Source organism: Microdochium trichocladiopsis, assembly GCF_020744255.1.
Source record: "Microdochium trichocladiopsis strain MPI-CAGE-CH-0230 chromosome Unknown B0I36scaffold_11, whole genome shotgun sequence".
Taxonomy (NCBI): Eukaryota; Fungi; Ascomycota; class Sordariomycetes; order Xylariales; family Microdochiaceae; genus Microdochium; species Microdochium trichocladiopsis.
In genome coordinates this window covers 754937-780582 of record NW_025763554.1, presented here as the reverse complement: position 1 = coordinate 780582, position 25646 = coordinate 754937, and the positions used below count along the sequence as shown (strand labels likewise).

Sequence of the window (25646 nt, the reverse complement as noted above, 5' to 3'; positions counted from 1 at the left end):
TCTGTGTAATTCACTACCGGACTCTGACAGGGGTCTTTTGTTTATTGATGGACGCGCTTTCCCAAGTGATGCTTGTTAAAGGGATTTGAAATAGAGAACAAAAACAATGGAAATACCCCCGGCAAGGATTTGCTACCTGCAGTCTATCTGCCTCTCTCTTTTTATGTGGTCTAATTGTCAATTGCTGAGTAAGTAATGAACGCTTGTCTTTCGTCTTCTTGCCACGGTGCCTCTCAATTGCGGCGGCCATGCCGTCTCGGAATCTTAGAGGAAACAGGTTGCGACAGTCTGATCATCGTGGGATATCGTGGATTCGACCGAGTGAAGAATAGTAGCGAGAGTTTTTCTTTTTCTCCCTTCTCTCGTCTTTCCCGTTTCCCCCTATTCCTCTTCTTTTTTTCTCCTCGTTTCCTCAGCTGAGCCTCGTGGTGATATTCGAAGCTGGAAACACCTTGATACGAGATTGTACCCCCCTCTCTCTTTATCTTGTCGAGGCAGACGAGAGTCTTTCCACGTGTGGAAAACATATGCCCGCTTGCTTAAAAGCGGCATTTTGGCAAAATATAAGAATTGTGAATAAATACCCAAGCACAAAAAAGAGAGAGAGAGAGAGAGAGAAAGGATCCGGGATATTTTTCATTTCTACACGATCATCCCCTGACATTGGTGCCCATGAGCAAGACCTCCCTCACGAGTTTGCACTCTCACCTGAGCATTGCGCACCCATACAGTCTGTTCTATAGATCAAAGTACTTTGTCGGTGAGCACGGCTATCAAACAGAAATATCAGGACAGGCGGGGCGCCGAGTTTGAGCAATGCCTTTTTTTTTTTCTCTCTTTTTTTTTTTTCTTTTTTGTCACGATTCATCTGCACTTGAGATCGAGTCGCGACCGGTCGGAATATTAGCCCAACAGAAAAGCGGTTAGGCACGCACTCATGTCAAGCAGAGGACGAGCCCACCGATAATCTCGTGACGAGAGGTAATGATCTCCATGCCCAGCTCGCCAGGTCAGTTTGCACAGCACGACTTCCATCCGTGTAACCTCAGAGCGGTCACGCTTTTCTAATATTTGACCTCGGTATAAATGCTTACAATACAAAGAAAAGATAAACTTCGCTTGCAATGCTAGGAAGGCATCTGACCCGCACGTGGAAGCAAGCCAGACACATGCTAATCAAACTACATGAAAAACGCGCGAAGGATGGACCGTCCACCCCAACCAACAACCAACCAAAAAAAAAAAAAAAAAAAAGGCAAAAAAGTCCCCGTGTCCGGGACCTGTAGAGCTCCCCCCCCCCTTCCCGCCGCTAGTAAAGCACAGATATCACGGCAGCTCGGTCGGCCTGTGACCGCTGTGCAGCTCCGAGGGCTGGTAGCCGCTATGCAGCTCGGCGGTCGGCGGCACCGAGTCCTGGTACGCGCCTGGCGACTTGGCCACGGCATAATGGTGTTGGTGGTGCTGCTCGGGCGAGTAGTACGTGGTGGTGCTGGTCCCGTCGTATTGCTGCATGCCGCCGCTGGGCACCTCGAAGGGCCCGTTCGAGTCGGTCGACTGCTGCTGCTGCTGTCGCTGTGTCTTCCGCCGCCGTCGCCACAGGAGGAATCCCGCCACGCCGGCCACGAGGAGCACGCCCAGAGCGACACCGACGCCGATGCCTGCGGAGGTGCCCGCGGGGAGACCGGTGCTGCCGCTGTCGGCCACGGCGGAAGCTCCGCCGGTTGGGTTGGCAGGCGGGGTGTTTGAGGCGGAGATTGCCGGGAGGTCGCTCGTGGCGCTAGTTGCAGCAGCAGAAGAAGAAGAAGAAGCAGTAGACGACGCGGTAGAGGAGACGCCGGACGATGAAGTGGCGGAAGAGGAGACCGAGCCGGCGGACCAGGTGACCGGCTTGGCGAGGGGCTTGTTGTCGTACTGAAAGACTATGGTGTTGCCGTGCTTGGAAGGGCTGAAGTAGAAGTGGCAGAACGTCAGGTCGAAGGCGCTCTGCTGGATGGCGGTCTGGTCAAAGGTGTATGTGATCGGGGGCCTTTTATCCCGGACCGCATAGTAGTTTGAGTTGTCTATTTTCAGGGTTGGTAATGGAAGTTGTCAGCACGCGAGTGTCAATGTATTTACTCAAGACCACTCCACCTATCTAAGTTGGACCAGTTACTGACTCTGTAGCTGAGAAAAGCAACTAAAGATCACGACAGGCGCGGTCGGGGCATCCCAGTCGAGAATCATCGAGTCGCCATAGTGGACAGGACCAAAGTCGCCCGTGGCAGCAATCGGAGGGACGTCGACGCCCGGCGGCGGGAACACCCACGTCTGCGCGTCCGTGTCGCCGCTTGAGGCCATCGTGACCGGAGCCCTTTGGGACCGTGGTTTTGCGGGGGCGGCCGGGCGACGACGGCGTGGCCCCGAGGCTGATCCAGAAGGCGGAGATGGGCGAGGCGATGGACGCGCGCTAGTGAGGTTACCTAGCCCTTCGAAAAGCCACGCGAAGACTGAAGTGAACTAGTTTCTCTCGCGTTCGAGATGGTGCGTTGGAGTTTCGCGTGCTGGCACCGGCCGGCTGGCGAGCTGGCCAGGCACGACGACCTGTTTACCGCAGGTTGGCAGTGCCCCTGAACCCTCTTCTCTTGCCTGTCAGCATTATTGCTTGTTCGGGAAGGCTCGCCTGGCAGGGCAATCTCTTCAGCCCCCGCGCGGTTATCACAGCCTCCTCCAACAGCCCCTGGTCGTGTCACGACATGAGCAGGGATGCAAATAGCCAATCCCAGTATTCACTGCGGGTAACATGTCTCCGTGTGGAGAGTGAGGGCCCGCCTTGACATGTCAACGCAATTGCTGTTTGGCGGCGAACAGAGAGACCAGGAATTCGTGAGGCCAAAGACAAAATCGTGGTTGTGGTCACCTGCCACACTTGTACATAGTGGAGTGGCCATGTTCAGATGCCAAAGTCCCAAAAGGCACCCGATGCACCGGAGATTTGTCCGGACGTTCTCCAGAGGACAACAGCCACTAGAGTGTGACTAGCGTAGTTCGGTAAAGTCTGATGCCTCTGGGGGCTATCGCATCTCGGCCACAAGTACCAACTTTGGTTCGTGAGTGACGCTTTCCCAAGCGGGCTAGGAGTTCGCGACGACGAGCAAGCCGTCAATTCAGCTCGGGCCTGTCTGCCGAACCCTGGGCGCCTTCTTCGATCCGAAGGGTCAGCCACCAGCGGTGGGGTTGGCTCGGCTGCTCACGCGAGGGCAACTTCTCCAGCAAGCCACTCGAACAAACTTCCCCACACGTGCCTGGACCTGCAGATTCTGCAACTGCTTGTTATGCAGCCTCGTTGGGCTCGGCGCGTGACGGCCCCCATAGCACCAGCATACATAGTGCGTGGTGCGCTACCAGCTGTGCTATCAACTGGGCTGAGAGAGGGGCAGATTGCATCGAAGTTCTGGACCAGACTCGACGGTGCACAAGCTATTGTCGTAGAATTGTCGGGTCGGGTGAGAGGATCCAAACCACAAGTGCCCCCGTGTCTTCCCGTCAGCAGCACTTGACATGAATGCGGTCCCGAAAAAATCCTGTTTCAAGAGGCGCTGTGAAGAAATGGTGGTAGACCATCCAGGCCCGCTATGCCATCAGCCCCTGACCTGCTAAGTCCCTGCCCCTGTAGGGTTCTGAGATTCTGAAATCGCCAATGAAATGTAAAGTACGCGTACATACATCATTGCAGCCGCAGTATCTTTGTACGCCTCAAAGGTCTGATCCCACCGCTATGGTGTCCCCCCCATTTTGGTATCCCCTCACACGTCGCCCCGTAGGCTGTGTCTGTACGTCATGCGACTAGGATCGGCGAGGTGGCAACTCGTTACTGCGAGCAAGTGTCTGCAAGTGTCTGCAGATAGCACTAAACAGCAAGCAGCGGTCTCCTTCCAGAATGCAGCTAGTGTTACTTGTGCGACACCAGCTGACTAGGGTCGGGCTCCTCCCGCACTAGAGATCAACAGACGAAGAGGAGCAATCCTGCCTCGGCTTGGACTCTGCTGTCCATGAGGCGCCTGTTGTTTTGCCCGTGGAATGCATCAGTACAAAAGCTGAAGCAGACACAGAAGCCTTGTCCCTGCTCTGACCCCAGACCTGCCGTGCCGCCCCTTGATAATTATCCAGATCAGGCCTGTGGGTTGTGCCACTAACAAGGGAGGGCGTCCCAGTGGCTCGGGATGGCATCTGCGTGAGTGGGACCGGCCGCGTGAACCCAGATGCTACTCATTCAGGGGTTTCTATGGATCTCTCCATGACTCCAAAGCAGATCAGCTCGCAGGTTCCAGATGCTGAGCAAGACTGTCGCTGCCCTGGAATATAGCCTCACATGCTTCACGAGACGTATAGGTAGTGGCGGGGCGGATGGGTTCCGCACAGCTCAGCCGCATTCGGCCCGCAGCCCGCTGTTCGTCGCTGTAGCCGGACACTTAGAACGTGGCTCGGCCCCCAAAAGGCCCAGCACCCCACCGCTCTAAAGGACGGTAGCTTAGCACGCAGCACGTCTGGACCGGGCATGAGAGCCGTGCTTGGCGCCGTGTGGCTCTCGTGGCGCCCGTGCTCGTGGCAACGGAGCAAGGACTCCCGTGCGGCAACCACGGCGAGCTGGCCGAGTCCGGTAGTTGATTGCCGCCTTCACGGGCGATCACATCACCCTGCATTATCCTGGGTACCGAGACGAGGCCCGTCGGGTCACACATGGGCAGGGTTGACGATCTCGGATGCTAGGCCCATGTTCCATGCGATGGGGTTTATGGAGCCACTACTGCGATGATCTGCGATGGGCTGGCTCAGAAGTGTAGATATGGCATGCAAGAGGTTTGTGTACGTCAGGCATTCAGGTGCCGCGCCCAAGGATTTTCTTTGTAGCAACAGTCAACCGGCACTAACTGCTGTGCCTCCAACCTACGAATCTAACAGCAAAGATGGCTTCGGCTGCGCACATGGCAATCGGGAGCTAGCCTCAAGTGCCGAAATGTAGTGACGAGTTCGCCAGCACTAGCACAGGACTAGCCCAGGGGCGCTCTGCCAGAGCCTAGCCAAGTTGCTTCAGCCCTCCGGTCGCTATACCGCCTTCAGCATAGCGTGCAGACTTCCTCACCGTGGCGCCACGTCTCGTCTCTAGTCTTGTAGATGGAGCCGCCATCCAGCTCTTCGATCGCTCGGGTGGCGATCCCTATGCTGCTGCGGTGCTCGCATCAAGCTGCCAGACATGGTTACCTGCTCACGAGCCGCACAGAGGGCATGTGTATAGGTGTGGAGGTCCAGCTTGGACCCCTTTTTGAGATCCACTGCTGCTCCAGATTGCCGTTGATGCATTTGAAAGGAGGAGGAGGAGGAGGAGCAAGAGGAGTAGGAGGAGTCAAGAATGGGGCTCTTGGTGTCTGGCGCGGTTGAGTTGGTATAACATCGGATCACCCCAGCTCAATGTCTTGCGGTCCCCAGACACTCCTTTATCTCCTCTGGCAACTGGAGCTTCTTCGACAACCGTCACACACGCCTTCTTCACTGAACCCCCGGTCACTAGAAGCTGCATCCAGGTCGTCATGGCTGTTGGTGGTCGTGGTAACGAGGTCCAAGGCAATGGCATTGCCATGCTGGTGTTGAGCACAATCGCTACAGCATTGCGCATCTACTGCCGTGGCTGGGTCATCAAGGCATTTGCTCTTGACGACTGGCTGGCCATTGTTGCTCAGGTAAGCAACTTCTTGCGTCGGTGGTTGTTGCATTGTAGTGCTGCTCGGGCGGAGCGAAGACGGGGGCTTGGGGATAATCCTTTTCTCACCCATGGAACAAATCTTACATCAGGATGCTGACAATCAAATACACGTTGCAGATCCTATTCATCGTCTTTTGTGCTTTCGAGATCACTGGTGTTCATTATGGCACTGGTCAGCACATCGCGAACATTGCCCCTGAAGCCATTCCCAAGGCCATGGAATGTACGTGAAGCGTTTTACCTTACTCGAACCGCATCACTTTCGAACCACAGCAAGCTGACAATGATACAGCATGGTGGAACTGCGAGCCCCTATACGTACTGGCCAACATGGCAATCAAAGCAAGCATTTCCCTATTCCTGCTGCGCATCTGCGTTGCCAAGGTACAAAAGATCATCATCTGGACTTGCTTGGTCGTCACGGAGGTCTACAGCACCTTCTTCTTCCTCTTGTTCGTCCTCCAGTGCCGGCCGACATCTCTTTTCTGGCTGAGGTATGGGCCGGATCCCCCGGCAGGGAGCTGCCTCGACCCCAGTATCGTGCCTGCCGCCTTCTACGGTTATTCGGCCATCAGCTGCGTCGTCGACTGGACATTCAGCATCTTGCCCATCTTCCTCGTCTGGAATCTCCAGATGAACTTTCGCATGAAGGTTTCCGTTGTGCTCATCTTGGCTGCCGGTGTCATGTAAGTCAAGCATTCATTCACAAGTCCCGTGGTGGATGGTCGAAGTCTATTGGGTGGTGTTCGACTATTTCGAAACTCGGAAGAGCGATTGCTAATTTCTGTCTCACCAACAGTGCCTCCAGTGCCACGATTGTCCGGTTCCCGTACCTGTACTCTCTTACCGATGTCGAAGACTTCCTGTACTCGACCTCTGACGTCGCCATCTGGTCCACCGTCGAGACCGGTCTCGCCATCACAGCCGCCGGAGTTGCCACCCTCCGCCCACTCCTCCGCACATTCTTTGGTGGTGGCTCGTCCGCACCAGACTATGGCAACTCGGCCCGCAAATGGCATAGGACTGGCAGTGCCCACCAGAACGAGCCCGGCTTCGACCTGCAGCACCGCAGCCAAAAGGGCCTCGGCGTCACCACCGTCATCGACCACAGCAGGATCCCCAACGAGGTCGATCTCGAGGGCAACAAGAACGACGCCCGCTCCGTGGCTTCCGACCCGTTCCAGCAGGAGGAGGACTGGAACAGCAGTGACTCGAACCTTGCTACCAGAGGCAAGGCGCCCGAGCACTCGGATACCCCTTGGAACATCCACGTGAAGAAGTCGATCGTTCAGACGAGGACGTAGTGTTGTCAGCAATGGATAGTTTTGGAAATGAAAAGGGCCGGAACACGAATGCAAGAATCGTTTGACCGATGCTGTTTGGAAGCTTTGAGGTGTTTTCTGGAGAGGTCAGAGATACGGGATGACATCACATTGGCCGACGCTTGATAGGACTCAAAGACTTGTGTGTGAGATACCCAATGTACATATTTATATACCAACATTAATGTCAGTTTCGCTGCGTCAACCTCAGTTCATGAGTACAGGCCAGAGGTCCAGAGGTCCAGAGGTCCCCAGGTCCCAGGACCCGAGCGTAGCTTATTGTGCTGTGGCGCCTGGGGCACTGGTCCTTGTGCGCGTCACCATGTCTTGTTGGAGACGAGGGGCCTTTTGAGTAACCAGTTCAGCCACAAGAGAGTCCATAAAGGGACCAAGCGTGGCCTGCACATCCGGCCGCGCCCTAAGTCGAGCAAACATGCCAATAATCTCAGGGTCCGTGTACGGATGGCTGTATAAAACGTACAGGGCCACGCCCATGGGAAATGTCCCGCGGGCGGTGGCTATGATGCCCGCCCCGGCTGTCCAGATGACTGGCAGCGTCTCCCCGATCTTTCGCAGGTATACCAAGGGGTCGCACCGCGCAGGGAGGCTCTGCGGATCGTCCACCACCATGCCCATCAGCTCGTAGAGCAGCAGGCACGCAGACCAGTACACCTGGACCATGTCGGCGCGGGCGTAATCGTCCGGATCCCAGGCTTCCCTGAAGCTGCCGGCTGAATCGTAGAAGCTGACCACAGGCGCGTCTTCCGCAGACCAGCGCTGCAGGCGCTCGTCAAGTTGCCAACACGCGTCGGCAATGTCGAGACGCAGTGTTTCGTAGTTTTTGTCCCCATTGCTCGCCGCGGCTTGGAGAGAGTCGATGTCCTCCAGCAGGCCGGCCACTTCGAACATGATGTCGACCAATCGGTCTCTTGGATTTTTCGGTATGACTAGCCACGGCACACTCATCCATTCTGGGCTGTGCAGGAAGGAGCGTTTCCTTGTCCTAATGTTGGACACGAGCTGTTGAAGCAGAAAATAATCAGATGGCAGGGTCTATCTATTTGGGGGGAAGGGGGTGGGGTAACATGGACGCACCAAAAAGAGCCTGCCTACAACGAGCATCTCGTGAGCGTCTCCTGTCTGTAACGATGCAGGACCCCTGGCCTCGAGCATCGCTATCTCGCCTTCAATGTGACTGATGAGCTTGCGAGACTGCGCCACGATTTCTGCATGGTCCTCTCCAAACATAATCTGGTCCAAGATCAGCAAAGAGGGACAGGAGGTTACACCATGTTTGGTGTTGGAGTAGGCCAGGCCTCGGTACCTCGAATGTGTTTAATCCTTTTACCAGGATGAGGGCGACGTCACTGCCCATGCTTAGTCCCGAGGCGATCATGTTGGCCAAGCTCTGGACCGTGGAGGTGTAAGCGCGGACGCCGCCATGGACAAGCGCCATGTCGCGATTGGACCTGCCGACGGTCGACAGGCTGAGCGCGAGGAGGACCCTTTGCACGGCGGGCTGCGACGTGTACATGCTCTCGGCCACCAGGAGGAACCCTTCGCTGCCGCAGTGGTCATTGGCTCGTGCGGACGCCTTCTTGCCGTGGGGTAGGAACTGGCTCCAGAAGAGGCCGTTGTACCGCTCGACGTACGCCGTGCGGGTGAGGCCATGCAGCAAGGGTCTCATTGCGCCACCGGCCTGCTGCCGCGCAACTGCACCGTCCCGCGCTGTTTGGCGCGCGTTAGTGGTGTTGCCTTCGCGGTCTCGGCGGCTGTACGCGACCGGGGTGTCCCCTTCGGTCCAGTTGACAAAGATGGTCTGGCGGGCATAGCCGGCGCACTCGAGGCCGGCAGCGATACATTGGGAACAATTTGGCCGCGCGCCATCACACTAGATTTGGGCAAGGACATTATGGTAAGCCATGGGTGTGCTTCAGGGCGGTCCTGGACGGAGATGCTCACCCCCTTTCTCCGCCGCCTGCAGGTGAGGCAGGCCTTGGACCTTCCTGGCACGCCAACCATGCTCCCTTGCGCCACTGATACGGTGCTGCTTTGCAGTGCTGTGCAAGGCTGAGGCGGAGGAGCGGGCTGAGCCGGGCGGGCCAAATAGGTGTCAGACCCAGATTTTGTCTGTGCCAAACCACCCGTCTCTGGCTCGTATCCGCGCGCGGATTGTCTCTCAACCAGGCAATCCGCAGGGCTGGCCTGGATTTATACCTGGACTGGCCTCTGAGACGTGTCGGAGCTCTTGCCCGTGCCAAGCCTCAGGGGCGTAGCTCAGCGGCTGACCCCTGAGCTCACTGGACTGGCAAGGCAACAACTGTCAGCACATTGGTAGAGGCACACAAGACTCGCAAACTGTGGAGCAGCAGGCATCCACCAAGAGCGTGGCCATGCTTATGAAGCAGGCAAATGACGCTGTGCACAATTCTGGAGATTATTCCTTCGCTGGCCCTGAGGTACATGCTCCTTCCCAAAGGGGAAGCATTGCGCTGTCTCAGCCAATCACAGCCCCTCATCAGCCTCATAGTCCCCGCTTAGCCCGCCACGCTCGAACGCTCGTGGATGCCATAGGTGCTCTGCTCCTAAGCTAGGTAACTTGAGATCTTGTCAGACCAGAGCTGCGGCGGCGCTTGAGTCCCGGACCCCTTTTAGAAGGGTGATGCATCTGATCGTCGCCTTTCGTGGAGGCTAAGGGTGGCCGTCGTGGATTGTCCCTTATTGTGGAAAGGCGTTCTGCAAATCGCAGCAACCAGCAGTTCCACGGAATCCTGGGCGTGTGCCGCAGTTGGCACCTCGCACTGCTGCAGCCAGTCTCTGATAGCTCTCACCTGGAAGCAGGAAATATACAAGTAGCTACCTGCTGCCCATCCTCAACCTCCCAGTTCCCCGACCAGCCTTTCGTTGCTCATAGATCAGCGCGAGAATCCAGTCCGCCTATCCATTCTATATCTACCCCGTCAGAAAGCATGGCGCTCACAGACAAGCCCCCCAGGAACACCTTTGTCAGGGTGGCTCGGAAGCTCTATCATCCCATCGGATTCTCCAAGGGCTACAATGCGGCTCTCTGGTTCATTTTCAGCGGCGCATTGTTCGGGTTCGTCCTCGCACGGTTTCCCAGCGTCAACGTCTTGGGTGTCTTTTGCAACCCAGAAGCTCCCAGCGGTGCCCAAGCAGCGCCGGGGGAATGCTACTACTACTTGCAAGACTACTATGGTACCGGCATGACCTTGCATCTCGTCGGCATCTTCTCGGCCTCGATATTCGCCCTCGTACAGTTTGTGCCAGTCATTCGCCACAAATACATCATGGTGCATCGAATCAGCGGTTATGCGTCCATTCTTCTCTCTTTTGTCGGCGTCGCCGGGGCCATCATGACTGCTCCCGCGTCCTTTGGCGGCTCTCTGGAGATACAAGCGGCTGCCGGCTTCCTGGGCATTATCTTTGTCGGCTCAATCGTCATGGCGTACATAAACATAAAGAGGCTGCAGATCGAGCAGCATAGGATGTGGATGCTGCGTGCCTGGTTCTATGTGGGTTGCCCCTTAGCTGTCCTATCTCCTTCCACGATGTCAGGAATCGCCCGTTTCTGACTGCCTGTCACTCCACTCTCCTCCAGGCAACCTCCATCATAACGCTGCGAATAATCTTCATCATCGCCGCCACCATCATTTCTAGCCGCGGGCCATATTTCTCCAGCATCCCCTGCGCACAAATCGTGTTCACGATAGGCGAGGACTTGACCCGAGCGGAGTACCCATCATGTCAGCCGTATTTCTCCGGCGAGGATCCGAGCGCTCACGCCACAGTGCGCGCGAGCCTGACCTCACCGACCAACGCCTCCGAGGTCGGCGCGGCATTCAACGTGAGCTTCGGCATGGCTGCGTGGGTGGCGTTCGCCATCCACATCTTGGGCGTGGAGATCTATGTAAGTGTAGAACCCGGGAGCGCGGGTTTGCTGGTCATGCCTCAAGCCATCTTTTTATGCCCGCTTCTGAAATGGGAAAGAAACTCGGGGACAAGACCGCAAGAACGCATTACAGAACTGACCATTGGGCGGACATTTGCAGATCAAACTCACCCCGGCCGAACATGAGCGCCTCCGTCAAATATCGTACGAGCGTCAGCGCAAGGCGGGCTTCCGCAACCCTGGCCGCGCGGGACTCACAGTTGATCGCTTCGGAGACTCTGAGCGCTGGGTCCCCGTTCCCAAGTGTGGTGATGATGAACTCGCGCATCCCCTGCGGAGCCATTTGGGGCCGTGAGATTGCGCCTTTGAGAGCTCTATGGAGTGCCTGGTGAACAAGATCGCCATCCGCGTGGGCATGGGCACGGACAAACCTTTTTACTTTTGGCCATAGATTATCAGGATGTTCGACCAGACTCTCCCCATGCCAGGTAAGAATGCTGGCTGTTTGCCTTTATTTCGACGCTCACGGGAGGGCTGCCTCGAGCAAAGATCATGCATTGAGATCGCATCATAGACAGTAAACTATCAATTGTAACGAAATGTAATGAGGAAATTGCCCCCTGGGACTCGCTACTATGCCCACACAGCTCTCCGTAGGTCATCCCCCATGAGCCCTTCTCTCGTGCCTCCGAAGGTTGTCCTCGCGGGTGAACTCTTCGTTGCAAGTCGGACAACGGATCAACTCCTGGACGAAGCCGTGATTCACTGCCCACTGCGTATGATGCGCTAAGACGTGGCGCTCCATGTCTCGCTGCTCTGCGCAGCGCCAGAGCTGGTCGACTGCGAGCTCGTCGGCTGCAAGCTCGCCACCGGGGGACCTCATAGGGCGAGGGCATACGGGACAAATGACGGGTCTGAAGTGCTTGCGGAGATGTTTCCTGCTGGTTTCGCAGTGTGGTTAGTTGGCCATTCGCGCGATTGTCACCAATCTCCTCGGAACTTGCTTGTCCACTAGAAAGAGTTGTTTCAAATGTTGCGTGGTATCAGACTGACGCTAGATGGCTCCTCCCAGGGTAATTACGACCGCAGTCCTTGAACCAGCACTCAAATCTTCCTTGCGCGTTCGGGGGCCAGCGTTCGAGAGATGGCATGGGTTCCTCCTCGAAGCGCAAGGGTGTGCGCCGTGTTTGCCCCATGGCCTCATCGAGCTCTTCGCTATGATTAGATTGGTCTCCCGCAGGTATCTCACCATAAGTGTCAGGTCCATCCATCGTGGTGGAGTCGTCGAGGAAGGTCGACACATCAGGGAAACCCTGATCTTCTGCCTGCCCAGTGTCGCTCTAAAGAGCTAGCTGGTCAAGGTCAGGCACCAAGGGAGCCTCAGCCGGATCCATGAGAAATCCCGGATCCTGTGTGGTAGGATCAAAGAAGGAGAAGCCTGGATCCTCGAGATTCGGATCGAAGAATGAGACGCCTGGGTCCTCGAGGTTCAGATCGAAGTGCTCCGTGAAGTGACTTCCGGTGCTTCCCCAAAAGTCATCGGAATCGGGTTGGACTCCGACATAGGCATCAGAACCAGGGTCAGCGTAGTACAACGAGTCGGGATCCATTGGATCCACGTCTGGAGGGTTGTCTCTGGCCCGGCGGAGGCGTGGCTAAGAATATTCAGCATGCTTGGTATGTGCGGGACAGGGCCGTGTCACCTACAGGCATTCTTGGAATAGAGGATTGGCTTGTGCTCTGCGAGGGCGAAAGTAGGTAGTCTGTGAGTCGAAAAGTTGATGATTCTGCTTGCGACATTTGATGACCCAAATGGTCCATTTATTCTTGCTTTATATATTCCATCCTTGGGACTACAAGACTCAGGCTCGAGGCTCGAGGTTGATTCTGTCAATTTCCGCGACCTTCTTTCTTCGACAGCGACTGCCCTCATTCATTACCAGCATGCGGCAAGGCTGGCAGCCAGATGAAGTCATCAGCGCTTGAAATTAGTGCCAGACACCGGGGTGGTCGAGTTCGCTGTGGTTCTGTCCTGCAGCATGGATGACTCTGCAGGCATGTGCAGTTCCCAATGCTTGGCGATGATTGGACGATATTGGATATGCAGTCGGGACTCTCGCATGACCTCACCGAAAGCCGGAGGCCAACCTGCAGCACAGGGATGCTTCTGTCCCGAGCTAGGTGTTTGACTTGGAATACAAGCACTGCGCCGGACCGGGCCTTGCTACAACATCAAGTATCACGGATCACGAGACCATTTCTCTTCCGATTGTTGGGTTGCAGTTCGGGACGTTGGGCAGAAAGCCTGATCATGCAAGGCAGGCTTGTGCAGAGTGGCGCAGCCTGGTTGAGAAGACGAGCAGCACCAGCACCTGGGCGCCAGGATTGACCACTCCGCCCTGGCCAATTTTGAGAAGGCCTTATGGAATCAGTATGTCTGGTTCATGTACCCGAAGCTTGTGGAGAACGGGAAATACTGCGAAAGCAGATCAAGCAAAGCTGGTGTGTCCTCATAGGATCCTGGGAAGATGTGAGTGCATGAACTCATTTTACAAGGGCATGAGGTCTGTTGGCCTGCGTGACCTCGGCCAAGTGCTGACTCCCGAACAAAACGATGAGAACATGGTTGCCTTGCACATCACGTCTGCGACACTAAGGGACATATTGAGGATATCAAATCAATGCTAGCCTTTTTTGTTTTTTTTGTTGACGGGTTGAGGGTCATGAGCGTGCCCTCACGCCCAGTGAACCCACGTCCGAAGCCCGAAGCCAGACTACTTGATGATATTGGACAGCATGTTGAAGCGTCTGCTCGAGGCCAATAGCCCGCAGTTCGTGTTTCTCAACAACGACCATGGATAAGAAGTTTGAGCTCCAAAAGCGAGTCGATGAGGTCTACGGAACGAGAGAATCATGCAATAGCGCAGGCGGGCATTCAAGAGCTGGTTTTTATCCAAGGATAGAAATCTGCAGGTGTGCTTTTGATTATATATCAGTACATAAGCCATCCGCTTCCAACAACCACCATCCGACCAAATGACCACATTTGGATCCACAGCTCGGTTAGCTCAGTTGGTTAGAGCGTCGTACTAATATCTCGCCTTGGCGACATATAAAGTAATGCGAAGGTCATGAGTTCAACCCTCATACTGAGCATGTTCTTTTGCCCTTGGAAGCTATGATCACCTTTTTTTTTTCTTTCATGTTTTGTACGATGGTGATTCTACTGTTTTGGGGTTGTGGCGGTGTTTCCGTGTGTAGTTATGGTGTGGAGCTGCAGACCAACCTTTTTGCGTTGCACAGGCTGTGGAGAGTGCACTTCAAGGCCTGGTCGTTCGTACCTGCCGACTGGTCTCTGAAAGGGGAAAGGGTTTTAGAGGAGCTCTTCCACACTAAGGACTTCTGCACGAGAAGATTTGTGCTTCTAGTTTCGTGGAACGTGGCATATCGTACGTAAGCGTGCCTTGTGTATTGAGGAATCGGAGGAATCAGAGGAATCAGAGGGTTCAGAGATTCAACAGCCAGAGGAAAGTAGCACGTTTACAAGCCAACATGTTCACCACGAAACATCGAGCACGTCCCTCTCTGAGAACATGTAGAGACAGTTGCGCATCGTCACTGAGATCGCTTCATTTCCCGAGATAACTATTATGCGACCTTGGCCCATTCCGTCCGCAGGTCGTTCTTCATCTCATTCATGGACCACCCGGTCCGCGCCTCGCAGGCATCGATCAGCGACAGCACAATATTCCTCTTGACGTCGTCTTGCACGCAGAGGCCGGCTGTTGTACCAGAGACATCAATTCATGGTCAGCGGTCATGCACAGGGGGCCGTGGTGTACTGAAGAGATCCGAGCAGACAGAGAAGAGGGAGGGTAACGGGCAACTTGCCTCCAAAAAGACACTGCGCGGACATGATCTGGCAGCCTTGGTCTTTCAGTTCCATGGCGATGCCGCAGATTGTCGCTACTGCTTCAGCCAATATTTTCTGCATGAAGGAAGAAGGTCAGCAAAGACGTTCGAGGAAGTACACAGACGCGGAGGTAAGCCACGGTCATAGGGCCAGAGGGTCAGAGGGTCTCTCTCACCTGAGTCCTGAGATAGCCATCAAAGCCGGTCGCCGGACTGTGCAGCGTGATCAGGATGCGCGCGAAATGGTACGCCTGCATTGCCACGCCAAACTCTGGCGGGTGCATCCAGAGCGGCCGAAACACGGCGGCCATGCTCGCCTGCCCTGGCGACATGGGCGAAGGCAAGGGGAGGAACTTTGGCCCCGTGAACGACTTCCAGGTCTCAAGCATGCCCAGCAGCGCCTCGCCAGACTGCGACCTCCTGCGGACCACGGCCGGGTCGGTAGAGTTCACGTCGGGCTTGGCGCAGTAGTTGACCGACTGGGAGAGCAAGTACACGACGTGGTCGGCGAGCTCGTGCTGGCTGAGCTCGTGAAGGCCCCTGACGGGCCGCCAGAAGGACAGGCAGCGCCTGCCCTCGCGGAACGCGGCCCAGATGTCCTGCCGCAGCCACGCCCACCAGACGGCCTGCCGCAGGCCGCCGCACCCGCCGTTGGAGTTCTGCGAGCGCTGGATCCAGAAGACGCCCTTGAGGTGGCGCTGCCAGTTGCTGTCGGACTGGTCGAGCATCTCGTACGTCGAGATGACAATGGCCGTGCCCAGGAGCTCCTCCGAGTGCGCGTAGCTGTTGTAACGGAGCGCCGTCTGGATGTAGTGGAGCGTCTCGTAATAGTACTGCACGGCGTCGTTGGGGTCCTCGCGGGCAGCGACGGCGGCTGCGGATGCGGGGGCGCGGGTGTATGCCAAGTCGTTGGTGCGGTTGTTGATGTTTTCGATGGACGGGAGGAGCGCTTGTGGTGGCGGTGGCGGCATCGGGTTATTCACCTGGGCCGTCCGGGCTTCCTCGAGAGCTTTGTGGCGGGATGTGAGTGCCAATATGGCCTTCATTATCCCCGTGTTGCGGAGCTGTCACAATGGGAAAACGGTGGAAGTGGTGTTAGTCAGTAGGGCCATGGGACATGCCGTACCAGGATAGGCTTACGGCTAATCTTGAAAGATAGGTCGAGAAATGTTTCAAGGGATCGAAGAGATCGAGCTTCGCAGAGTGAGGGGTGAGGCGTTAGTTGTTATACCATGGCCACACAGATCCGGCAGATGAGTCTTACCCACAATGCAGCCTTTTCTGCAAACGTCCGGAAGAGAATGGTCTCGTGGTGGTTCAGCACAAAATCTTCGGGCAGCTGCCAGGCGTGCTTCTCCCTTGCCACCGCTTCTGATTCCGCAGCGGCTCTCGACATTGCCGCCTGCGGATCAGAAAGTGCGTCGAGGCCCTGGCTGTCTCCTTCCGGTGCTGGAGACGGCGCTGGCGCGGGCGTCCCGGTCAAGGAGAAAGCCCCATCTGCCTGTGCGGCATCTTTTGCCAGGAGATCCAGCCACCGCGTGGACGCGAGATCCGCCGTCAGGAGTTCTGAAGTCACTGTTTCTGGTGAGAAAGCCCATGGAGACGCGTGCGCATCGACGCCGTCAGCACCGCGCAGCTGACCGGGGTCCGACGGGAGGCCCCGGGGCGATCCGAACTTGGGGGCATCTGGGCTGGGGACGTTGATGCTGTGGAGCGACGGGGAGCCGCGTTGTGAAGGCCGGAGCGGGCCGTCTGGAGAATGTGTGTGCAGCGAGAGGGCCGGCGTGGCGACCGGCGCGGCACCTGCCGCGGCTGCTCCGGCCGGGGCACTCGTGGGGTGGTGTCTGCTCCGGAATGCCGGAGCCGAAGGGGACGGAGCCGGCGGAGGCCAGGGACGAGGCCCGCCGTCCGCGTAGACGCAGTCCCGGCTGGAGATGGAGCAAGGGCCACAGACCGGCACTGCATAGGAGCAATACTGTTAGCATTGTATTGGCCGAAAGTGCTGCCGCAGGGTGACAGAAGTCAGGGCAGCAGAGACGGAAGACAGGAGGGATGAGCACGAACCATTCTCGTCACACTTCTTGTGACGCTTCCGACAGGTCAAGCTGCGCACAGGATCCGCGCGTCAGTCACCCTGCAAGGGAGGGCAGTGTGTGTGATCAGTAATGGGATGGGTAGGTGGACACACCAGCCAGTCTTTGTCCGCAGCCCCCGACTCCGGGACTTGCGGATCCGTTTCTTGGGAGGCTCGGCCCCGGGCGAGGGCGTCGCCCCGGCCGAGGACATGCGGGCCGCCGGGAACACGAACAGAGTTTGCTCGGCAAGCACTCAGCGCGTGCCGGGGAGCTGTTTGGATGGGAGAATGGGCACCGGGACGCTGCATGGCCCACAGAGCAAGGCGAGACGAGATTTGGGATGGTGCAGCAGCCGCGGTGGAGAGTGTCCAGGAGCAAGAAAACTCGACGCAAAGATGGTGAATTGTGGCCAGGACGCAGCGGGAGTAGCCAGGAGAACGGACCCCATGCACACAGCGGTCCGTCTGGAAGAGTGCATTTCGCACGGGAGAGAGTGCGCTACGCCGTCACTTTGCAGGCGTTCAGCCCATCGATAGCTCCCGGTTTTGCACGACGGCAGAGCGGAATCACCGAGCCTGGTTAGCACAAACTCAAAATCCAACCGCTGCGGGGGCATTTGGTGTTCTCCAATTTGACACCCACGGGCGGCCAGGGGCCTGCCTCCATACAGTATGCGGAGTACCTGGCAGGGGGCGCGGATACGTTGGCCAGGCACGACTAGTACCCAATCAAAGGGGCTGGCTTTCTTTGCTGGTCCTGCTGGTGTCCCCGAGACGCGGGCGGCGGGTTGTAAGCAGACGGAGCAACCACCCTAGCAGCACATATCGCACGACCGTTTCTCAATAACCTGGTTTCTGTTGAACATGGATACATATAACCGAGAGAGACTTCTTGTTCTGTACAGGGAGTGTAGGCGAGACGGGTCTCCTCCATTCCGTTTGCCCGTAGTACACATTCATTCTATGTAACTCCAGGGCTGCCAGCCATACACTTTCCGGCTGCACACTCGTGGGTAACCTCATGAAGTCTTCTGCCTCGGTCAGAAACCCAGCCATATACGAGGCTGGAAAAGGAATTTAAGGCTTTGCCGTCTTTCTGCGGTTCTCATTCAGCATGTTCACAAAGCCTTTCAGCCGATACCCGCATTATATACCGCGTATTCGACTCCTCACTTGACACTGAGCACGGTACCAGCACAAAGGTAAGAGAAAATACAAGACATGGGGCTACGATTTCTCCACACGCCTCTCTTACACTGTAAAACATTTACATTATTGGGCTGCACCTCCATATCTCTTCAGCTACAACCGTGACCCATAAACGGCATGGCAACACGGGATAGGCTCCGAGATGGCTTGAGAATTATCGTTTCCTGTCCTGTTGGCGAATAACTCGGACTGGGATCTTCCTAGCGATCACTTGTATTGTGCAGACCAGTTTTGTCATTTGGTCATAGAAAATCCCTCAAGATTTATCGTTTGGGAGTATCCAAACGTGCCTGACTGGGTACACTATACTCACACGAGGTAGGCTGTTGAAACGCTATTAGTATGGTCCAAGTTCCACGCCATAGAGCATGGCTGTTGCCCAGATCTGCGCTTGAACATGAAGGGGAATCATCAAATCGTTGTGCCGTGCAATGGGCGGCCACCGAGCACTATACCCCCACTGCAATACGAACGCGGGATGTCAGAAACTGTATCTTGGTTGTCTTACAGAATTAGTGATCCCTGATTTTTGGTCGCTTTCACCTGGACACCGCGGACAATGCGGACACAGGGCAACGGCAGATCGTTGTCGCCAGTCTTGCTTCCTGCTCAGAATTGGCCGGGCTGCTGGCAAGGATGAATGCGGAATGACTGTTGGCCGTGGCACGTTCCATGGCAATCGAGCAGCCACGAATCAAGGCCCTCTCAGCTACGTGTGCCGAGCAATCTGTAGGATTTCCACTTCCAAGATTTGCGGCCTCATCGCATGGTCATTTCGCGGTTGTCAACGACATAGTTGTTCTCTAGCCGCAACTTATTGTTCTGCTAGAGACCAGCATGGCCGCGACACGCGCTCATCCGTCCCTCGCCCTCTAGCCGCAGGTGAGGAGTGTGCGCACATCAATCTGAGAAGTGGCGCACCCACTGGGCTGAAGGTGTAATAAAGCGCGCCGCTTGCATACAGTAGAGACTGCACCCAATCCATGGCCGTTGTCCAGGGACCCCGGCAAAGTCCCCGCCAACACTGTGCTTTCGTCACTGTGCCGCGACTCAGAACCGTTCCACGGCTGCACATCCATCCCCGAAGTCACGCATTGTGTGTTATCACAACTTCTGCTTTCCGTCATCACCCGCAATCGCGTTGGCACATTCGAGGGTGTGTTGCTTTGGCCCCGCCGCTGCACGTCAGACGCCCCTGACCTGCCCAGGCCAGCCCAGTCGGCCCGTGCCCACCAACTTCGGCAGACGCACCTTCTCCAGCACGGCTAGCTCTGCCCTCCACCATCATGAATCGCTCGGGCTAGCCTTGTCATTCTGAGCAAGCCGCTCCTTCATCATGGGGGTAGGCAACTCTCTCCACAGCCACGGTGTGCGTGCCATCAGCTGTGTTGGCTGTTGCCCCGGATTCCCCGCGAAATCGACCCCAGGCCTGGGCGGGGACTACGACAGCGTCCTCCTCACAAGGCCTACATAACACCACCCGGCTCCCTTAGAGTTCATCTTGTTGGTTTGCGTCAAGCTGGCCCCCAATTTCTCATTGCAGATCCCGTCTGTCACAGAAGCGTCTCGCCAGATCTACGAAGCTTGTTCTGCTCGATCGGCAGTTCCACCACTGGTCATCGCGGACCACGGCGGTTCGACCAACAAACATGGCCAAGTCAGACCAGTACGAGCACGAACACCGCGAAGAGATGGACGTCGAGTCCGTCAAGCATCGCGAGGAGAGCCTTATCGCTGCCTACGTGCCTGACACGGAGGAGGAGAAGAGGCTTGTCCGCAAGATTGACCTCTACCTCCTGCCTTGCATTTGGTGCATGTACCTGATGTCCTACCTGGACCGAACCAACGCAAGTCAATTGCCATGTATAGCCTAGAAGATAGCCAGCGTTGGTGGACCCTGTTTGGCTGACCTCTCGTTTCCCCTTTCCCACAGATCGGCAACGCGAAGATTGCGGGGATGGAGAAGGATCTCGAGCTCACCTCGGATCGATACTCGATTGCACTCGTCGTTTTTTTCATCGGCTACGTTTTATGTGAGATACCGAGCAAGTCAGTCATTATCTCGCTTCTGTGGTGTGGCCTGTGACTAACATGGACTTCCACGCAGCATGATTTTGGCCCGGACACGGCCGAGCAGATTCCTCCCGACCATCATGTTCATCTGGGGCCTCGTCACGATGGGCATGGCCTGGGTGCCCAACTACAAGGCCCTCATCGGGTTCCGTGTCGTTGTCGGTATTCTCGAGGCCGGATTTGCACCAGGCGTCATCCTCGTCATCTCGTCGTGGTACAAGAAGTCGGAGCAGAGCAAGCGGTTTGCGGTTTACATCTCAGCGGCGATCTTGTCGGGTGCCTTTGGAGGGCTCCTGGCTGGGGCAATTACAGCCGGAATGGATGGAGTCCATGGCTTATCCGGCTGGAGATGGCTCTTCCTCATCGAAGGCGTCGCCACCTCTGGTGTTTCCGTCATCTCCGCCTTTGTCCTCCTCGACTTCCCGGCCACGACGTCCAAGTTCAGCCCTCGCGAGCGCGAGCTTGCAATGCAGCGTCTCCTCGCCGACAATGTCCAGAACGACAACGACGAGGACGCGCCGAAGCCAACCCACCTCGGCGCTCTCAAGATGGCCCTCCTCAACTGGCGCGTATGGCTCTTCGTCGTCGGATACATGGCCATCGTGGGCTCCTCGACCCTGTCGTACTTCTACCCGACCCTCGTCAACGGCCTCGGCTACACGGCGCACATCGCGCAGTACATGACCGTGCCCATCTATGGCGCCGCGTTCGTCGTCACCCTCGCCACCGGCGTCGTGATGGACCGCTACCCGCAGAACCGCGGCCTCGTGCTTGGCGGCTGGCTGACTTTTGCCATGCTGTGCTCCGTCGTCATCTGCGCCGTCTACAACTTCACCGCGCGCTACGTCCTGCTCGTGCTCATGGCCAGCGCGCTCTGGGCCGCCAACGGCCTCGCCATCTCGTACGGCTCCTCGACCTTCGGGTACATGGCGCCCGAGGTCCGCGCCATCGCGCTGGCCTTCATCAACGCCATGGGCAACCTCGCCCAGATCTACGGGTCCTACCTGTTCCCCAGCTCTGGCGCGCCAAAGTACCTCATGGGCTTCGGAGTCATCAGCGGGCTGTGCTTCACGGGGGTCGTGTCGTACCTGACGATTCATGTCGTGCTGCGCCGGTGGCCCATTCATAAGTAGATGGTCTTGTCTTTTTTTTTTTTTTTTTTTTTTTGGTAAAGCGGCCGTAGTGGATGGAGTGGACAATAGACACAGACGTGACATTTTGGTATTAATTGCATATTCTCTAGCAGCGATGCGTCATCCTTGCCCTCTGTGTTCTCGGTGTTCTTTGTATACGACATGTACCAAACACAGCAAAGACACACCTTTCCCAAGTACCTCAACAGCAAATTCATAGCCAGCTCTATTGTTGCAAGTTCCCAGTCTCTATGCTTAGAGGAAAAAACAAAAAGAAACATTGAAATCAAATCCAAAAGAACTACGCTCACGCCTTCCCCGTCGACCCGCACACATCCATCTGCCACTCCGTCAGCCGCTGGATCTCCTCGACGCCCTGCTCCATGTACGCCGTCAGCGACTGCGTGGCGGCATTGGCCCTCATGTGGGCGAGGTAGTCGTCGAGGACGAGCTTGTTGACGTTGATCTTTGTGCAGCCGCCCGCGATGCACTTCTTCATGACGTCCTCGGGGAAGCCGTTTGTGCCGTGGAGCACGACGCGCACGTCGCGCCCCTTCGCCGCCGCCGCCTTCTTGAGGCGCTCGCGGATGCTCCGGAGCCGGTCGTACTCGAGCACGGGGCCCCCCCGGGCGGGGTTGTACTCGCCGTGGACGTTGCCGAACGCGGGGGCGAGGAAGTCGATGCCCGTGGCGACAAAGTCGTCGACCTGCTCCGGGGTGGTGAGCTTGCCCTCGAGGTCGGCCGTGTCGGCGATGCCGTCCTCGCCGCCCTCGATGCGCCCGGGCTCCGCCTCGGTGGTGACCTCGTGCTGGTTGCAGAAGGCGACGAGCTCTTTGGTCTTGGCCAGGTTCTCGTCCATCTCGTGGTGCGACATGTCGACCATGATGGAGTCAAAGGGCAGGTCCGCGGCCGCGTGCCGGATGAGGTCCTCGTCCTGCGCGTGGTCGAGGTGGATGGCCACGGGCACGCTGGCGTTGCGCGCGGCGTGGGCGGCTGCGTGGACGAGCAGGCCGCCGCTAAAGGTTATGGCCCAGGGAAAGACCTGCAGGATCAAGGGGGAGCGCTTCTTCTCCGCGGCGCGGATGAAGCCGAGGATGCACTCGATGTTGTAGCTATGGACGGAACGAGGGGAGGTCAGATCTGCGTTGCGCATGGATGTAGTAGTGTCTTGGGGGATGAGGGAGACGTACGCAATTGGTGCCACCACGCCATACTGGCCTTCCTCGGCTGCCTTGAGGATTTGGAAAGTCTTGTTGTCCTTCTTCCACTCCATGTTGGCGGGGTTGCTTGGACAGTATCAGGAATTGTCCAGAGTGTCTATCGTGCTGATGTGCTCCAGAGCTGAACGAAACGATGGACACTGTGTCTGGGGGGTCATGACAAAGCCCTAGGATGTAGAGACATAGAAGAAGATGACCGTGACGAGATGTTTACAAGGAGGCTACTGTAGCAGGCTCCCAATCTGTGAAAATCCAAATGGTTGCAGGCAGCGACAAGGAGAAAGCCCCTCCTGCCGATACAGTGACGTGCGCAGTGCTCGCTCGTCACCGTGGCGGCCCGATGCTCTTTCCTCACCTTTACGTCTCCTGTCGTTGTTCCCAAAGCTCGACCCCCCGTGTGCACTTCCCGTCCCGCCCGTGGGGAAGTTGGAGAAGGGTGCCACTCTGGTGTGGGGGAGCGCAATTCTTTACATGGCGCACTCTAGTTGATGTCATACTACTAGCATGCGCCACTTTTCCCATGTCTGTGAGCTGTGGTGACCTCGTCTCGCGGCTCGTTACTGTAGTCTGTACCTTGGGGAGACTCCTCGTCTCGCGGCCATCATCTGCTTGCGACGAAGCCGCGACACGAGTAGCCACGGCCTCCCCAGTTCTGGAGGAAGGCCGTTCAGCCTTAGTCTCACAATTGTCCTCCTCTTTCCCATGTCTATTGATTGTCAAAGTATATATTGTGTTTTGCTGCGGCTGTAACCTGCCAGCCATGGGCTCTGTTCAGCCGTTCTCCCAAATGGGGGCCTGTAGCGGAATCTTCGTCGCCCGGAAACTGTACGACTCTCGGATATCCCAAATAAAATGTAAAGGAAATGCTCCTCCTCTTATCCGAATTCGTCTACACCGTAGATATGTTAGTTAGCCCCAATGTCACTTCTGCGCTTATACTTCACAATGAATACCTGCCTGCACGCCACGCACAATGCTTCGCGGAAATGGCTGCCGATATGGTTGGGGCGCCCAGGTACCTGCGCGTCTTCGGAGCTGTCAGCTTGGAAAACCCACCGCACCTTTAGGCGAGGCTGAGCGAGCGTTTGCCATGGGCCGACCCGTCCTATTGCATGCCCCGTCTCACATTTGCCCCAGTCATCGAGCAGTGGCTGCCCCGAGACCACGAATCCTCGTGGTCCGGGCTTCGTTGGGAAAAGAGACTGTAAGCGGCAGCAGCGACCTGTGCTGACATGTTTGCGTCTCCGAGCATAAACCAGACCATTGAGGCTGCGAGGGGGCTATCCGTCAGTGCGAGAGGGGGAAATGGGGCGGACTCTTGAATTTCACGTGCGACAAGGTGACCTTGGGGGTCGCAAGAGGAGAAGGCAAACGCCTTGCAGGGCTAGGTATGTCGCAAGAGTCAGGGCGAGCAGCAAACCCGGGGGTCCCGGGTGCTGTGTCATATGCGGAGTGGTGTAGCAGAGAGTTTCGGAGCTTTGAGGCCAAGGGTGGACAAGATGAGAAGTCTGAAAATGCCGAAGAACGAAGTAAAAATGCATTAAGATGTACTTGGGTTCGATTGCTTTGCTGTTGTGCAGAAGCGATGTCTTTGTGCCCCATTCGGAAGCTTCTCAACCTGAGAACTATATATATTGTAAAGCGAAACACCATACGCCGTCCCGATGAAACAAGTAAACGAAAATCCGGCGCATATCGCCATGGACATGTAACAATGCTAGAAAAGAGTGCGATGCGACCACAGAAAAAGAAGACACGCGTCCGCCGAACAGCTGACATGGAACACTAACCCCGTATCGCAAGCCCAGCAGGTTCATCGCTTGAGGTGAACCTTGTCCAGGATCTTGGGGAGCACCTTGGGAACAATATGGCCGTACTTGCCGTGAGCCTGTTCCGCCTTGGCAAAGCCCCCGGGGACATAGCCGTCAACCTTGTCGCTGATGGCGCCCTCGAGGTCATCGAGCTTGTGGTCGATCTTGTTGTTGATCTTGTCGCCGACAAACGAGCGGAAGCAGCCGTAGCCGCCGGTGATGGCCCAGAAGATGCAGTTGACCAGGTCCACCCAGACGGCGCCCTTCATGACCGAGACGCTGGTGCCCTCATACTCTTTGAGGTCGTCTGGCTTGGTGAGAAAGGTGCTGGCGAAGATGCCAAAGACGATGATCCAAAACAGCAGGAGCAGGAGATCCCAGGGGAAGAGACGATGGGTCTTGATGAATGGCTGGGGAATGGCGAAGATGACGCAGGTGATGCAGGACGTGCCGGCGACGAAGAGGGCGAAGACCCAGGCCGGGTCCTGGCCGAGGCCGTGGCGCGAGTCTGAAGCGACGCGGCTGCCGTAGAGGCCGCAGACGATGAGGGCAAATACGAACTGAATGCCACGAGCGATCCAGCGGGCCATCGTCTCGTACACGAACAGGGGCTTGGTGGCAGCGCCCTTGCCAAAGGTCTTGACAGCCGACTTGAGCATCATGGTGGCGATGGTTGCGGTGAGACGAGGGTCGATTGATTTGGAAAGAAAGACAGAAGCGTGTATAAGTCGTGGCTGCCTTGGAAATGGTATATGTCGACGAAGAAGAAGCCTGTATGTATGAGTGAGACTGGCCGAGGTGTCAAGCGATCAACGCAGATTGACAGGGCGCGGATGATGATTACGTGCCGTGTTTGGCAATGACGAAGGAAAGTGAACAAGGAAAAGGACGACTTTTGCGTCAACACGAGAGGTGCAGAGTGAGCTGGGCAGAGAGCACGGGAAACAATGAGTGCTGTCGACGTGGAGGCTGGGCAGCCACGGATACTTGTAATTAGCTGTTTGCTGGCTCTGCGGTGCCTCGCAGGAACAAAGAAGCGCGTCGAGGCTAAGCGCCAACAACGATCCGGCGACGACAGGACAGCTCAAGACAGGGCAGGACAGGACCAGAGAGCGGCGTGTACTGCAACACTGTCGGGAGCCAGAGGTCGAGATGCAGATGCTGCTCACTGGGCAAAGGGGTCTTGTTGCCGTCGCAGGCGGGTTAGAGGTGGCCTGGTCGATTGGCTGCCGGTTGCCGGCGCCT

At 56.7% G+C, this 25646-nt stretch overlaps 9 protein-coding genes and 1 non-coding gene across 10 annotated transcripts; 4 read left to right on the top strand and 6 right to left on the bottom strand.

Annotated features, from left to right (window-relative positions):
• Positions 1-1296: 1296 nt before the first annotated feature.
• Positions 1297-2614, bottom strand: B0I36DRAFT_335491 (uncharacterized protein). The gene is made up of 2 exons (XM_046155483.1): positions 2157-2614; positions 1297-2060 (listed from the first exon to the last, which is right to left on the bottom strand). The coding sequence occupies exons 1-2, from the start codon at positions 2335-2337 to the stop codon at positions 1327-1329; spliced, it is 915 nt and encodes a 304-aa protein (XP_046006471.1). The 5' UTR covers positions 2338-2614; the 3' UTR covers positions 1297-1326.
• A 2587-nt stretch (positions 2615-5201) lies between these two features.
• On the top strand, positions 5202-7259 carry B0I36DRAFT_276695 (uncharacterized protein). Its single transcript, XM_046151397.1, has 4 exons — positions 5202-5714; positions 5855-5960; positions 6030-6423; positions 6537-7259. Exons 1-4 carry the CDS (start codon positions 5565-5567, stop codon positions 7039-7041), a joined length of 1155 nt encoding a protein of 384 aa, XP_046006470.1. The 5' UTR covers positions 5202-5564; the 3' UTR covers positions 7042-7259.
• A 26-nt stretch (positions 7260-7285) lies between these two features.
• On the bottom strand, positions 7286-9185 carry B0I36DRAFT_335488 (uncharacterized protein). The gene is made up of 4 exons (XM_046155482.1): positions 9022-9185; positions 8384-8950; positions 8155-8310; positions 7286-8079 (listed from the first exon to the last, which is right to left on the bottom strand). The coding sequence occupies exons 1-4, from the start codon at positions 9079-9081 to the stop codon at positions 7336-7338; spliced, it is 1527 nt and encodes a 508-aa protein (XP_046006469.1). The 5' UTR covers positions 9082-9185; the 3' UTR covers positions 7286-7335.
• Positions 9186-10028: 843 nt separating this feature from the next.
• B0I36DRAFT_388455 (uncharacterized protein) lies at positions 10029-11324 on the top strand (the record flags this gene model as incomplete). Its single annotated transcript, XM_046161247.1, has 3 exons — positions 10029-10592; positions 10679-10987; positions 11130-11324. The coding sequence occupies 3 exons, from the start codon at positions 10029-10031 to the stop codon at positions 11322-11324; spliced, it is 1068 nt and encodes a 355-aa protein (XP_046006468.1).
• Positions 11325-11544: 220 nt separating this feature from the next.
• B0I36DRAFT_36636 (uncharacterized protein) lies at positions 11545-12421 on the bottom strand. Its single transcript, XM_046159287.1, has 2 exons — positions 12023-12421; positions 11545-11907 (listed from the first exon to the last, which is right to left on the bottom strand). The coding sequence occupies exons 1-2, from the start codon at positions 12238-12240 to the stop codon at positions 11628-11630; spliced, it is 498 nt and encodes a 165-aa protein (XP_046006467.1). The 5' UTR covers positions 12241-12421; the 3' UTR covers positions 11545-11627.
• A 1605-nt stretch (positions 12422-14026) lies between these two features.
• Positions 14027-14125, top strand: B0I36DRAFT_t184. The gene has a single exon. It is a non-coding gene; the product is annotated as a tRNA-Ile (tRNA).
• Positions 14126-14491: 366 nt separating this feature from the next.
• On the bottom strand, positions 14492-17397 carry B0I36DRAFT_335482 (uncharacterized protein). The gene is made up of 7 exons (XM_046155481.1): positions 17070-17397; positions 16946-16986; positions 16146-16840; positions 16022-16075; positions 15058-15945; positions 14861-14957; positions 14492-14751 (listed from the first exon to the last, which is right to left on the bottom strand). Exons 1-7 carry the CDS (start codon positions 17165-17167, stop codon positions 14618-14620), a joined length of 2007 nt encoding a protein of 668 aa, XP_046006466.1. The 5' UTR covers positions 17168-17397; the 3' UTR covers positions 14492-14617.
• A 2416-nt stretch (positions 17398-19813) lies between these two features.
• Positions 19814-21370, top strand: B0I36DRAFT_377515 (putative vitamin H transporter; the record flags this gene model as incomplete). Its single annotated transcript, XM_046160566.1, has 3 exons — positions 19814-20011; positions 20098-20213; positions 20272-21370. The coding sequence occupies 3 exons, from the start codon at positions 19814-19816 to the stop codon at positions 21368-21370; spliced, it is 1413 nt and encodes a 470-aa protein (XP_046006465.1).
• Positions 21371-21677: 307 nt separating this feature from the next.
• B0I36DRAFT_253227 (ketose-bisphosphate aldolase) lies at positions 21678-22643 on the bottom strand (the record flags this gene model as incomplete). The annotated part of the gene is made up of 2 exons (XM_046150741.1): positions 21678-22482; positions 22561-22643. 2 exons carry the CDS (start codon positions 22641-22643, stop codon positions 21678-21680), a joined length of 888 nt encoding a protein of 295 aa, XP_046006464.1.
• A 1462-nt stretch (positions 22644-24105) lies between these two features.
• On the bottom strand, positions 24106-25561 carry B0I36DRAFT_335472 (uncharacterized protein). Its single transcript, XM_046155480.1, has one exon. It carries the CDS (start codon positions 25061-25063, stop codon positions 24404-24406), a length of 660 nt encoding a protein of 219 aa, XP_046006463.1. The 5' UTR covers positions 25064-25561; the 3' UTR covers positions 24106-24403.
• Positions 25562-25646: the final 85 nt, after the last annotated feature.

Bases quoted from the DNA above. Each gene is read 5' to 3' on its own strand.
- B0I36DRAFT_335491 (XM_046155483.1), bottom strand. From the start codon at position 2,337: ATGGCCTCAAGCGGCGACACGGACGCGCAGACGTGGGTGTTCCCGCCG. The intron at 2,061-2,156 runs GTCAGTAACTGG...CCCTGAAAATAG, and splicing joins TTGCTTTTCTCAGCTACAGA to ACAACTCAAACTACTATGCG.
- B0I36DRAFT_276695 (XM_046151397.1), top strand. From the start codon at position 5,565: ATGGCTGTTGGTGGTCGTGGTAACGAGGTCCAAGGCAATGGCATTGCC. The intron at 5,715-5,854 runs GTAAGCAACTTC...TACACGTTGCAG, and splicing joins GGCTGGCCATTGTTGCTCAG to ATCCTATTCATCGTCTTTTG. The intron at 5,961-6,029 runs GTACGTGAAGCG...ACAATGATACAG, and splicing joins CATTCCCAAGGCCATGGAAT to CATGGTGGAACTGCGAGCCC.
- B0I36DRAFT_335488 (XM_046155482.1), bottom strand. From the start codon at position 9,081: ATGGTTGGCGTGCCAGGAAGGTCCAAGGCCTGCCTCACCTGCAGGCGG. The intron at 8,951-9,021 runs GTGAGCATCTCC...GCCCAAATCTAG, and splicing joins GCAGGCGGCGGAGAAAGGGG to TGTGATGGCGCGCGGCCAAA. The intron at 8,080-8,154 runs GTGCGTCCATGT...CTGCTTCAACAG, and splicing joins TTGTAGGCAGGCTCTTTTTG to CTCGTGTCCAACATTAGGAC.
- B0I36DRAFT_36636 (XM_046159287.1), bottom strand. From the start codon at position 12,240: ATGGATGGACCTGACACTTATGGTGAGATACCTGCGGGAGACCAATCT. The intron at 11,908-12,022 runs GTCAGTCTGATA...CGAAACCAGCAG, and splicing joins CCTGGGAGGAGCCATCTAGC to GAAACATCTCCGCAAGCACT.
- B0I36DRAFT_335482 (XM_046155481.1), bottom strand. From the start codon at position 17,167: ATGTCCTCGGCCGGGGCGACGCCCTCGCCCGGGGCCGAGCCTCCCAAG. The intron at 15,946-16,021 runs GTAAGCCTATCC...CCATTGTGACAG, and splicing joins CCTATCTTTCAAGATTAGCC to CTCCGCAACACGGGGATAAT. The intron at 14,958-15,057 runs GTGAGAGAGACC...TCCTTCATGCAG, and splicing joins ATGGCTATCTCAGGACTCAG to AAAATATTGGCTGAAGCAGT.
- B0I36DRAFT_335472 (XM_046155480.1), bottom strand. From the start codon at position 25,063: ATGATGCTCAAGTCGGCTGTCAAGACCTTTGGCAAGGGCGCTGCCACC.